General features: G+C 34.8%; 1 protein-coding gene across 2 annotated transcripts in view; it reads left to right on the top strand.

Annotated features, from left to right (window-relative positions):
- The first annotated feature begins 5,268 nt into the window (after window positions 1–5,268).
- LOC126721177 (uncharacterized) overlaps window positions 5,269–13,745 on the top strand; it is a 32,759-nt gene continuing 24,282 nt past the window's right edge. The window contains exons 1-3 of one of the 2 annotated variants that reach the window (XM_050424205.1): window positions 5,269–5,496; window positions 6,377–6,449; window positions 6,999–7,042. In XM_050424205.1, coding sequence (XP_050280162.1) covers window positions 5,375–5,496; window positions 6,377–6,449; window positions 6,999–7,042 — 239 coding nt within the window. In that variant the 5' untranslated portion in view covers window positions 5,269–5,374. The remainder of the gene's footprint in view (window positions 5,497–6,376; window positions 6,450–6,998; window positions 7,043–13,745) is intronic. The other variant, XM_050424204.1, reaches the window with a different exon arrangement.

Genomic DNA, 13,745 nt, shown 5'->3' with positions numbered 1-13,745 from the left:
AAAATTTAGGGCATCCCCAATAGACTCCCAAAAGGTAGGAAGTGAAAGGAAAAATTCAAAGTCATCCCTAGTGGATCATGAAAACGTCAGAAGTTACAAAGAGGCACTGAAATGACAGAAATACCTCTTAGTGGGTCGAAAGGCATGAAAATTTCAAGAAAACTCCTTCGTGAGTTAGAAATCACCAAGAAAACTCCCTCATGAGTCAAAACCACCAACACAACTCCCTGGTGAATCACAAAAAGAATATTTTTCCCTAACGGATCATACATCATCAAGGACTTCCCTGTAAGTTAAAAAAGAGATCCCAAGAAAACTCCCTGGTGAGTTAGAAATCAACAAGAAATCACCTAGAGGCAAGAGCCACCTAGAGAATTTTGTTTCGTAAGTCTAAACAAAATGTTTTGTCTCTTATTCTTTTGATTCCGTTAGTAGAGCTCACGAATCAAAAGAAAGGCATTTATAGGCACCTCATTTTGTACCCTTTACGACTTGGGCCCCCATTCCCTAATGATGGTAGTACTCTAAGGCCCAAGGTTGGTTTAGGGCCTAATCAGATGAAAATTGACTTGAGGAAATATTTATGGAAAATATAACTTATTTTCAGAAGGATTAAAAAATATTTTTGGAAAAGAAAGGCCGTAGGAAACTCTGAGTGTGTGCACGCATACATGTGTATACGTACACACACTCAAGCCATGTGTACGCATGCTTATGGCTTACGCACACATGCACAAGTATGCCTACGTAGCTAGGGTTCTAGAAACTATGTAAGGAAAGTTTTTTGCACTTAATTTTGGTTTGGAACAAATCCCACATCGTCTAGGAGCCACCCTACACCCCTATTTTACCACTATAATAAAGCCATAAAAGGTACTTTTTAAATAGAACATAAAATATACGGAAACAGATGCAAGATTCACTAGTGAATCAAAGAGGGAGTTTTTCACAAAATATCTTTAAGTCAAGTTTTATTTGATTGGGACCTTTTTTGGTCTTGATCTTCTTGTTCTAAAGTTTGCTAATCTATCTGGAAGTGTGCGTACACATGCAGTTGGGATGCGCACTCATACCCTATGTATGTGCACGCATACTCGTGCCTAGAAACCCTAATTCACTTCTGTTTGTTCTTTCTTTTACATGTTTACCATCTATTCAACCTTGCTTTCATATCCTTAAGTATCTGTCTTTTTGTTTTGTCATGTTTTGCTTTATCCTTTTGATGTTGATTAAGGCTTGGTTTGTTTAAATACCATGAACATACATATGAACATGAACTTGCATTGATGTATTGGTGTTGTGTTGCAGTGAGTAATTCATGCATAAATCACATGAACATGCATTCTAGCTTTGAATATAAAGTTATTTAATATGCTTGGTTGAATACCGTGAGTTTTGATGTTTGGATGTTTAGATGTGCTTGTTTAGATCTACTTTAAGATGTTTCTGCCTTTGGTGATGTATACTTAATGCCATGATAGATGAATGCTAGGCTTGAGGATGATATGCCATGTTGTTTGCTTTTAGAGACATGTTAGTGCGTGTGTGAGTTAGAATAACATGTTAAGTATGCCTTTAAAGAGATTAAGACTTGGAACACAATAAATGGAGGCCGACCCACGGGTTGGGTGGAGTTAGGTGCCTAATACCTTCCTATCCCCATACCTAAACTCCGAACACGTGCTCTAGTAAAGATCAGTCCTTCTATAAGGGCACTATATTTATGGTTTTTAGACCTAAATTAGGTGGTGACTTCATTTACACCCTATGTCATGGTCCACCCTAGGTCAAGGCTTACTTCCCATGGATTCTTAGGGTAAACCCCAAAAAAGAGAAGCCTGTCGCGAGTGCTTGCACCCACACCCATCAGTTAGAACTACCCAACAACTCAAAATTTAGAATTGATAAACCCATTAATTAAAACTACTTAACAACTCAAAATTTAGACATTTCACAAAAGCAAGCAAGAATTTCCAACCAAATCTAGAAATTTAGTTACCAAAAGAACCCCCAACAACTTTCAAAGTTGAAAAAAACCAACAAGGATTACAGAGATTATAAAAACATACATCTCAAAGCCAGTAATAATCAAAAAAGAAAAATTAAAAGATGCAAGCCACCACTTCTAACAGATTCCTTCAACATACATGTTTCCTTCATATCACCTAAAACCATGAGCCATCTCTTATTTCTCAGTCTCTACAGCACACCCATACCACATGACCATAGCCCACTAAACACACACACCTATAGGCACAAACAAACCCACAAGCCGCCAACCATCTCCTCCTTGCTAAAATCAATAAAATTTGGGGATGAGAGAGAAAGAGGCATCATACCTGAGTCCGTGGGTCAATCTATGCAGTGCAAAAATCTCATTCTTTGCACTGGTGAGATCGTTCACCTCCTCTTGTTAAATTGGCGTGAACTTGATAGCTCCATAGTGAAGCTGAGAGAAAGAGAGAGGCAGAAAGTGACTGAAGAGAGAGAAAGAAAGGGAGAGAAAAATAAATGTTTTGTTTCCTTTTTTATTCTCTAGTAAGAAAGAAAGGATCGCTAGGTCTAGTGAGGTTTCTCTGTGATGTGAAAATTGTGGGTAAAATATTGAGACTGATGCGTGAATTTTTTTAAGCGTTTAGCTATATATTTGCTAAAATATTAAAATAGCTACATTGATGTGAATGCTCTAAATGCGGTAAAATTAGAAAATAGGGACCAAAATGAGAATATGGTTAAAATGTAGGGACCAAAAAGGTATTTCTCCCAAACAATAATGAAAAGAAAAAAATAATTTAATAAAATAATTTTTAAAATCAGAAGTATAGAATTTTGTTTTAATTTTTTTTATGTGGTTTTAAGAAAAAAAATTAAAATGCTAATGTGACATTTTTAAATATCAAATAAAATTTATTATTATTATTTTATTAGTCACGTCAATATTTAACATGCTAACTGTGCACTCTGTATACCACATAAGAAATAATTTTCATTACTAAAATAATGGTAGAGACCAAAATGATAACAATTTTTTATTTTTAAGGACTATCATAGACGCTCCCCCAAAAAAAAAGAAGTAGAAACTAATACTGAAATTGACCATAATGTAAGAAAATGATAATAACTATGCACTCTATATACCACATAAGAAATAATTTTCATTACTAAAATAATGGTAGAGACCAAAATGATAACGATTTTTTATTTTTAAGGACTATCATAGACGCTCCAAAAAAAAAAAAAAAAGTAGAAACTAATACTGAAATTGACCACAATGTAAGAAAATGATAATAACTTGTAGACTTATGTCATGACCCCAGGTCGGGGTGACGTCGGATGGACCAGGTTAAAAAAAAGGTGAAACTACGTTATTAGTCCCTGAAGTTTATCCTATGTGTGCAATTGGTCTCTCAAGTTTCAAGTAAGCGCAATTGGTCCTTCAAGTTTTCAAAATGAGCAATATAAATCATTTGGTTAATTTCCGTTAGCAGTGTTGCTTACATGACTAACGAAATAATGATCTTACATTTTTTAAATGATGTGGCATTTATTTTTATTAAAAAAATTCCAAAATTAAATTTACACATACGAAAGAAATTAGACCCATTCCAATTCAAATATTTATCCTAATCCGGTACAAAAAAACTCCATTTGCAATCTGATTTACAAACCATGAGAGAGGGGAGAGACAATGAACAGATCCAAGGCCTAGTCGCCGGTGAGGCTGCTGCCCTCCGCTTGAGACGATGGCCTCCTACTTCACACATCCTTCTCCAACCGACAACCACTAACCCACCTCCCTCCTTATCTCGCATAGCCACTGACCCACCTCCATGATTGATTCAGCCTGCGTTTGGATTGCGTTGAAAACCAGCGCGTTTGCGTTTTTCAGTTTTTTTTTTTTTAGATTTGCGGTTACTGTTCATGTACTGTTCAATGAACAGTAACCGCAAATTTTGACTTTTCAAATTTTTTCAGCCAATTAGTGCACATCGTGTACTGTTCACGAACCCACAAATTTCACTTTTCAACAACTTTTTCATTAAAAATGGGTCCCACGGTACTATTCACACATTTAAAAATTATTTTGCTACAGTATTTTTCAGTTTTCAGTTTCAATTTTCAGTTTTCAGCGGTATCCAAACGGACCCTCAGTGCTGGTTTCCCAAAACACGTCCTCTTCAGTTTGAGTTTTCATCCTAAGCAGCCTTGAGACTTCGAATTGAAAAAAAAAGCCCATATTGTATGGTGGATGATCTCATAGTTTGGACCGCTTTGAGCCTCACGAATTGCTGCCTGTCTCTATCTTTAGTATAAAGTAGTATTCGTCATTAATGATTTTTTCTCCAATGCACATTGCATCCATAAATAAGTTGGCTGTGGCAGTGGCTTTTGGGTCCAAACCCAGCAGAAAAACAAAAATTTTCATAATACAAGTGTTAACTTACAAGTCAAAACAATGCAGATAAATTTATGAATTTGTGCTTCCGCATTGAAAATCATCGATTTAGCTCTTTCACTGTAAATGGAGATTTTTTTGTACCGTGTTAGGATAAATATTTGAATTGGAATGGATCCAGTTCCTTTCTTATGTGTAAATTTAATTTTGGAATTTTTAATAAAAATAAATGTCACATCATTTAAAAAATGCCAAGTCATTATTTTTTTAGCCACGTAAGTAACACTATTAACGGAAATTAACCAAAGGATTTATATTGCTCATTTTGAAAATTTAATGGACTAATTGCATTCGCTTGAAACTTAAGGGACCAATTGTGCATACAGGGTAAACTTCATGGACTAATAGTGCGGTTTGGATTTTATTAAAAAATAGCTATAAAATCCAAACTATATTATTAGTTAGGCAATGTTTGAAACAAATTTCATTTCTAACAAATCGAGTTTAAATGACTCGATTTTGCTCTGAGAAAATCGAGTGTGAGACACTCGATTTTCAAGTGATTATAGAAATTGAATATCAGACACTCGATTTTCAAGTGCAAATTTATTGGGCAAAATCAAGTGTAGAGAACTCAAACTATTAAAAACCAAATATGTTTGAAACGTTATCTAACTAATAATATAAATTGAGTTTTATAGTTATTTTTTAATAAAATCCGTGGTGTTTTGCCTTAAAAAAAAAAAATGAAAAAGAGAAAAAGAAACCGGTTTTTAGAACTTTGAATCGAGGAGATGAGGCAACGTAGCCACTAGCCACATCCCAGACCGAAGCCCAAAAGCCTGGTTATTTGGTTTTATACAAATACATATACCTACATAATTCAAGAATAATAATAATAATAATAATAATAATAATAAGAGTGTTGAGCAGTTTTTTTTAAGAGTTGGAACTGTAGTGAGGTTAGTGTTGATCGAAATGTCATTGCGGCGAGTAGATGAGCAGGAAGAAGAGGAAGACGAGGAACGACGTCGTCAGAGGAAGGCTGAAGAAGCCCTCGAAGTCAAATCCCTTCGCCGCATCATTAGCGCCTATCTCAAGTACCTCCTCTTTTTTGTAAAATAATTCCATTCTTCTTTCTTAGTTATTTTTGGTTACAAAATTAAAGCTATTGTCGATTTGATTATTTCTGTTACTCTGGGGGTGCTGTGCTTCTAATTGCGATTACTACTACTTTAATAGAATTATCCATAGCTCTAATTAAATTGATTAATGTCTTTTCTGGCTGATTCATCGTATGGGAATTACAGTTAAAAAGAGCTTTTCCTCAAATTATTATAATTGCTGTAGTAATTGATTTAAGCCCCAAATAGCTTCAAAGTAGGAAAAGTACATCTCAATTACCAAACTTGTTCAGAGTCTGTTCCATAGAAAATTAGTGTCTTCTCTGCAAAGAAATCTCCTAAGGTTCAATATGAAAAAAACTAGATAAGTTTCATGGTTATGACAAAAATATAAGTGGAGGAAGTGAATTTACCTCTATATATTCTCTTAATAGGAAAAAAAAACAACAACAAAAAAATATTTCTCTAGTCTAGTATTGGTATTTCATCTAATTTTGTGTTTTTCGATCACTATATTACCCGCTCATTTTATAGCGGGATAATGATTTGCAAGTAATAATGTTGGGATTGATGCTTTGCTCAATCATTTACATTCAACTTATATTTGCAAGTATGAATCAGCCATCCTCTTCTCTCTCGGCCTTATTATTATTATTATTTTTTTAGTATTTACAAAGAGAAAAAAGCATGTATTTTTTTTTTTTTTTTGATTTGTGTTAAAATTCTCCATCTAGTTTCTAATCGCAGAACTTTGTTTGTAATCTATGTGCTGTCATTACTGTTTAAGATGGTGCATCTAATTCCTCTCTCCCTAGTGTTAATACTAGTGGCTTTCTTGCATGCTCTTTTCATACAGCTATCCAGATGCTGCAGAAGAGGATGTCAAAAGATATGAGAGATCTTATGATAAGCTTCCACCTGCCCACAAGGTATTGTGTCTTCTCTTCTTGGTTAGCAATTTCTTGTTGCTAGTGAATTCCTGGAGGCTGGAGTCATAATTGTCATACTTAATTTAAAAGAAATCAAACTCCTGTTTAGCTGCATTTTGTTGGCTAAGATTTCTCGTCCATGTTAAAGCAGATGTGCTTGATATTTGATTCATGTAGCATTACTCATCTATTAATCTATTAAGGTTTTTTGTTTGTTTGTTTGTTTTTCTGTTTTCTCTATATCTTCCGATAGCCATTATAGGAGAGAAATAATATTAAATATAAAGGTCAATGTATGCGGAATACTGAATGTTCTTATTAAATTCAATTCCAAAATATTAGACTCCTTGTCACTGAAAGTTTGGCCATTCCTCCCCTTCCACGTCTTTTTTGGCACATAAAGATCACTATGCTGGCCTAATGTTTGCTAGAACTGCATTATTACTGTTATGATGTTTATTTTATGAGACATCTATATATGATCGATATGTTCTATCTTAATTGTTCTTTTTGTTTCTCCATTATAATGATCTTTTTCTGCTTTTCTAGGCTTTACTGTCGCATTGCCCTTTAAAGTTTCAAAGAATAAGACGGTAAGTTCTCTGTACTTACTTTTTTGTATTGTTCAATTACCATGATATACTTTACATGAGCTCATCATAATGCAATAAGGACTGGAGATCTTTTCTCAATTGAAGTTGGGTTATTGTGTCGTGAGAAATTAAGATAAACTTAATTCAGGAAGTCAGGTGACAATTTTTTTATGACTAGTAGCTTTTGAGGGATGAATGTACATATTCTAAATTCAAGTTATAGATATGGGATTGAGATTAGGTATGGATGTGGAGTCTAGATGCTCCTTATTAATTATCATATTCTCTTTAATACATGGTTCAAATAGGTTATGAATTTCATGTCTTACTTTCTCTCTCTGTCTTACTGCTCAAAACTTCAAGCCCATAGATTAATAATTACTGCACTTTTATTTTTGAAATCCTGAAGAACTTTTATTATAATTCATTGTCTTCAGCCTTATATTCAGTGTTCTTTAGGGCCCACTCTCACTATTATTTTGGTTACGTCAATTCTAGGGAGAATAATTAGGACATACCAAAGTTTTCATAATACAATGCCAACTTAGGAACCAAGTTTTGGGAAAACTCAATCTTTTTTTTTTTTTTTTTGACTAAGGAAAACTCAATCTTGAACGTGGTACAATGTTGTTCACACAAATTTTGGCAATCTGAAAATTCCATTTTTCCCTCTCTTATTTATATCTTTGAAAGAAAATATTCTATGTAATTTTAAAATATTCTATAATTTTTTAAATTTATGACAAAACCAATCTACAAATAAAAGGGTTTTAACTTGAAGCTTGTATGAAAAATTTGCAGAGTTTAATTCTTAGGGAAATTAGTGGTAACTTGACTGAATCAAGATAGTCGCCCTCCAAGAAAAGGAAACGACATAAGAGAATAAGAGAAAGAATAGGTGGAAGGAAAGAGAAGTCTATGACCTATTTCTCATTCCTGTTCAACACTATTGACAAGTATTTATATAGGTTGGTTGGCCTCGAGTTCTTGAGTTTTTGGCTCTAATTGTATGTAAGTGTAACTAATTTAATGTAACATCCAACTAACTCACCAACCGACTAATTGTAATAAAACCTGGTTCTTGCATGCAATATCCATTCCAACAATTAGTAGTAGACAATTGGAAGTAAATGTTACAACATTTAGGCTCATTACATCTACCCTCCCCTTAAAGCACCTTGCTCACAAGGTGAGGATATTGTCATTGAAGAGTGTGAAGGAATTTATAAGTAGCATCCTCATCCTGGGTGCTGTGCAACTTAACCAATACTTCAGTAACAACAAAGTTCCCAACTGATTTTTTTCTCTCTCTCACACCCATCTAAATCCTTTATTCTCTATTATCTCTGCACTCCACAAAGAGAGAAAACTGAAGAGAAGTCGATGAGCCCATAAGTGTGGCACTGGAGCATGGGAATTTGATTTGGTCATGGGGGGAGATTTTGAAATGGTGGGGATGGAACTTTTCCATTCCATATAGTACATAATCTATACTGAAATAATAATGAAATGTCAGCAAGGGAATAGAGATGGACTATGGGCAAATAGATGGTGGAGCCAGATCAAGCACCAACTCAATCAAATTCTTCCTTATTTATTTATTTATTTTTTTGAGCACCTTCAAAAGAAAAAAGGAAAAAATGTTCTGCTTTCTTTCATTATCAATTACTGAATATATATATATATATATATTTCTTTTTGGAAAACTATTTTATCTTTCAACTAACCAAACAACTTTTATATTTATTCTTAAAGACAAGTTTTTGAAAATAGAAACCCAATACAGTTACCAAACATAGCCTAAGGTTTCGCTGGTTAGTCTTGGAAGATGAAGGACTTGCCTAGTGAACAAGGCCTCCACTTTCCACTACATTGACTAAGGATAGCAGCTTCGTTTCATAGGTAGACAAGTGCAATGCCTTACCCTTCAACACCTGACTATGATAAGCTATTGGCCTTTATTCTTGCATTAATACCGTCCATTGTTTTGAAAACTGGACCAAACTTGTCAGTCCCACTAGGTTATTTGGGAACCAACTTGAGGACCATTTTTTTAATCGTACAAAACTGGATTTTTGAATAGAATTCAAGATCCGGATGACCCACAGATGAACTGATTGGTATGCACGGTCACAGTTTGTGAGAACCGGTTATAGTTCAGTCATGGTTTGTGAGAACCAGTCACAGTTCAATAACGGCCCAGACCAACCTTTTTGTTCCAAAAAATGAAGAATTTTTTATTGCTAGGTTTTGAACCTTGGTATTGGCTTGCATGCTAACCACTAAGGAAAACGTACTTCTTAATGCTCTTATATTAGCCTATGAATACACCAATGTGGACCAGCTACTAAATTGGAACATTTGCTGGTGAAAGAAATTGCCAGTAGTGAGTGGGTGTTGGTGGAAAGTTGATTTGTTTCCCATCAGCTGACCCTTGAGCACTTCAAAAAGCTAATATTGGAGGGCTTTTGCTAGTATGAACCTTGAAAGAAGATTGAGCCAAGAAACATCACTAGAAAAGTTGGGGAGGATTTGGGTCGGGATCTGATATAGAAGTAGAAGATACAATGGGTCTAGGCCAATGATATGGGTTTGATTGGCATAAGGAGTGTTGTTTGGGGAGTGATTATAGTTCGAACATCAACCACTATGTTCCAACAGTGTCTCTATTTTGTATATGATGGGAGGGTTCATTTCTAGTCCTCTAATTTGTACTCTTTTGGCAATAGATGTTCTAGTAGTGGTACAATCACTAAATAAGCTAGAAGAGGGTGTATCAAAGATGAGGTAGTTTCAACGTGGGTTATAGGACATATTGATCAACTTAGTCATCTTTTAAGTGTATCAATTTTGGGATTTAATGGGTCCCCTCATGTACAGTGTTAGATTTTCTATTTGGTTGGTGGAATTGGTTGGGGAAGTATTCATCTCACATTTGGAATTTAGTTCCGTTGTATTTGATGTGGTGTACTTGGAGGGAACGCAATCGGTGGACGTTTGAGGATTTGGATAGATCTGATGACCAATTGCTTGCTCTCTTTTTTGGTTCCCTTTTTGATTGGGCTAGGGCTTGGGCTTGGGCTTGGGCTTGGGCTTGGGGACTCACATCTAGTGATTCTCTTCCTTTATTCCTTAGCTCTCTTCTTCTTTGTAATTAGTTTTTTTTTTCTTTTTGTTTTTGCTTTTCCATCTTTTTTTGTACTTTTGATATGCTGATGCTACTTTGCATTTAGCAGTTTTTTGAATATACATCTTTCTTACCTATCAAAAAAAAAAAAAAAAAAAAAGATTTGAGGAGTAATTTTTGAAGACAATTGCTAATGGGTTGTAACCAAGGTAAAAATCTAAAAGGGAGTAGAGAATTGAAAAAATTAGCATCATCCATTAACCAAGATGTTAGGGGAAAAAGGGGGAAAAAGGAGAGGGGACCCTTAGAAAGCGTCAGGTTACTAGCAATTTATCAATGATATTACAAATAAATCATTGAATGAAAACATGCTACAGAAATGGATTGGAGATGTGATATGTTTGCAAAAGGCAAAGATGGAAAAAGTTACAAAAGAGGTTATGCAAAGCTATGGTAGGGCAATTTTGTAGATTGGTTGTCTTTGAAAGCTATTGGAACTGCAAGTGGGTGTTCTACTAGTGTGGGATAAATGTGGGGCTATGAGAATTAATTGCTTTATGGAGGACCTTTCCTACTAATTTAGGACAGACATGGTGTGGAGGAGAAATTCCAATGTGCATATAATGGTGTCAGTTCACAAATGATGATATAGAGAGGTTGGCCTATAGGAGGGAGGAGTTGAAGATAGCTAGAAGGTGATGGGATGCAGCACAGTTCTTGGGGGTGAATTAATGTAGTGAGATTTCCCAAAGTGAGACAAAACTGTCACAGCTTGTGACAAGCAAGGCTTAATTTCATAGATTTCATAAATAAACTTGAGCAGTTGGACTTTCCATCAGGAGGGGTTTCTTGTACAAGGGTAATTAGTTAGGAGCAGCTGATTCTTTCGTATTCTGACTGCTTTTAGCCTAGGTGCCATGCGAAGAGCATTATCAAGATGTAATTCAATGACTACTTCCAGAACCAATGTCAGATCACCCACATATTTTACTGGGTTGTGGGAAATAAGGGTGAAACTAATGCAACCATGGAGGTTTAATTTGTTACTATTTCTCAAATTCATCTATTCAAGATTTATTTTATGGGTCCATGTGAAGTTGAATTGAAGTACAAGTTCTGTGGTTTTAAAGGTTTAGTTATGTGTGTTAGGGTTGAAACAATTTTATTTTAATTTTTTTATCTGGGTTTTTTTAATAATTTATGGTTCAATTTTGAATTAGGGGCAAAATTGTATTTTTTGTAATCCCTGCAAATTAAGGGTATTTTGATAGTTGAGTTTGGAATTTCTAGGAGATCCTAAGCATCTTATATTTTATTTTCTCAGTTTAAGTTTGTCTGTTATTAGGTTTTTATTTCTTTGTCAAATGTGGAGTCCTAATACTACTAGTATTAAGAAAGAGTCCTTATATATAATTCTGTTCAATGTACTCAAAGATGAATATAGTTGTTTAATAAAAATATTGTGTTTTAAGCATTGAGGCATGTTGACCTTCATGTGATATTTACTTCATTTCTCTTCTCTATTTTCTTATTCTCTTTCTTGTAGTACTGTTTATGGGTACTATTTGTACAACACCTAACACCATAAAATTCTTTCTTTTCCTCCTTCCTTTCAACCCCAAATCAAGCCTTTTCTATTACCTTTCAAAACCGTAAAATCCCATGTTATTTCTTTTACCAAATAGCCATAAAGATAATTCATCAGACCACCTTTTGATTCTTGTCAGAACACCATAACACTTTTTTCAACAATTCTGAAACCTAAATCCACAAATTCTTCTAACTCTAACCCCACCACAAGTGCACAACGACAAATACAACTGTTTTTTTCCTACGTCAATTGGGTATGCCAAAATCCTGCCACAAGTTCGTCACTGAAATCTGTTCATTCCTTCATATATTCGATCCATATGTAGATATTTTTCCATTTGTAATTCTTTAGGCTAATTTGTGTCTATTTTCGTGAGGGAGTCTTGTCTCAATAAAATTATTTTTACTTATAAAAAAAGGGCTATTTGCTGAAATCTACTTCTGCCAATTGTTAAACAAAATTTCTCATCCAAGATTTACTAGATCAATTCAAGATTGAGAATTGGAGAGCTTACAATCTTTCTTTGCTTTTCCATATTCCACTAATATTGGTCTGAATGGGGAAGATATAATGGTTTGGTTGCCTGCCAGTAATGGTTCCTCCAAAGTTAAGTCATATTTTAAAGTTCTAATGGCCAAAGGATGTCGGTCTTTCCCCTGGAAAAATATTTGGAAGGTGAAAGCTCCTTCTAAGGTATCTTTTTTCACTTGGACAGTCGCCATGGGGAAGATTCTTACATTGGATAACCTGAGGAAGAGAAGTATGTGTTGTTAACTGGTGTTGTGAGTGTAAGAATAGTTGGAATCAGTTGATCATCTACTCCTTCACTGTTCTTATGCATATAGTCTATGGACACTTGTGTTTAGCGTGTTTGGTGTTTCTTGGTTATGCCTAAACAAGTGGTGGAATTGCTAGCTTGTTGGAACAGGGGTGTTTGTTGGCATCGAACAGCAGTTATTTGGGGCTATTCTGTTGTGTATCATGTGGACTATTTGGAGAGAACAGAACCATTGAACTTTCGAGGGGGAGGAACGTTCCATGCTTGAGTTGAAACCGTTCTTCTTACTTTCTTTGTTTGATTGGATGACTGATGAGTGGTCATTCTATTCCTTCCCTTTTGGAATTCTTAGATTTATGTAATTTTATTTAGATTTTTGTTACCAGGGGAGCAGTTTTTTGTACTTCTTTTTATGTTTTTTAATAAAGTTTTATTTACCTATTTAAAAAAAATGACAATGGTGACTAATGCAGAATTAGAGTACAAGTTTAAGGTTTATTCTCAAGTGTATGAAGAAACATCTATCCAAAAAAGTGTACGAAGAAACATCAAAGAATATGAACTGATTGTGTGAAAGGGTGTCTTCAATAGAAGCAAAGTTAGAAGATTTGTCTACTATGCAAGAAGCTTTGGATAAGCTGGTAGTTGCTAGTTTGGTTAAATAACCTAAATAGAAAATTAATATATCAAGAGCTTAGATATTCTAAGTTAGACCCAAGTTTATCCCCACCCTTGTTAGCAAACATTGCACCTTTTATCCATTCAAAATCTTATGGCAATTTGCTGTGCAGCAACCTTGAGTGTTAGTTCAATGCATCAAGGTGTTACATCGAAGAGCAAAATCCATTCTTGCAAGTCACACTTCCAATTTCAAGAATAGCTAAAAGAATGCATTACTAGGATAATGGAGACTGCAAGGGAGCAAGTTGAGCATACGATTGATCATGGAAAAGTCAAGTTGATTTCATTCCAAACGAACTTACTGATGTGGTGTGAAAGAAAAAATTGTTATCCTAAATACTTTTAAAGATGTTTGATGAGTTGGTGCAACTTTCAAGTTCAAAGGTTCTTATAATTTCTGCACATCAAGAGGTTTGGTCTTGCTGATAAACCGTGAACCCTGTGGCTTCTTCTCCCTGGAATGTGGCGCCATAGGGAGATCAAGTCATAGGTCTAGTAGATGGAACAAGGAAAAGGATCCAATGAC

Source organism: Quercus robur, chromosome 4 (genome assembly GCF_932294415.1).
Source record: "Quercus robur chromosome 4, dhQueRobu3.1, whole genome shotgun sequence".
In the NCBI taxonomy this organism is placed as follows: domain Eukaryota; kingdom Viridiplantae; phylum Streptophyta; class Magnoliopsida; order Fagales; family Fagaceae; genus Quercus; species Quercus robur.
This window is presented reverse-complemented; position numbering and strand designations above follow the sequence as displayed.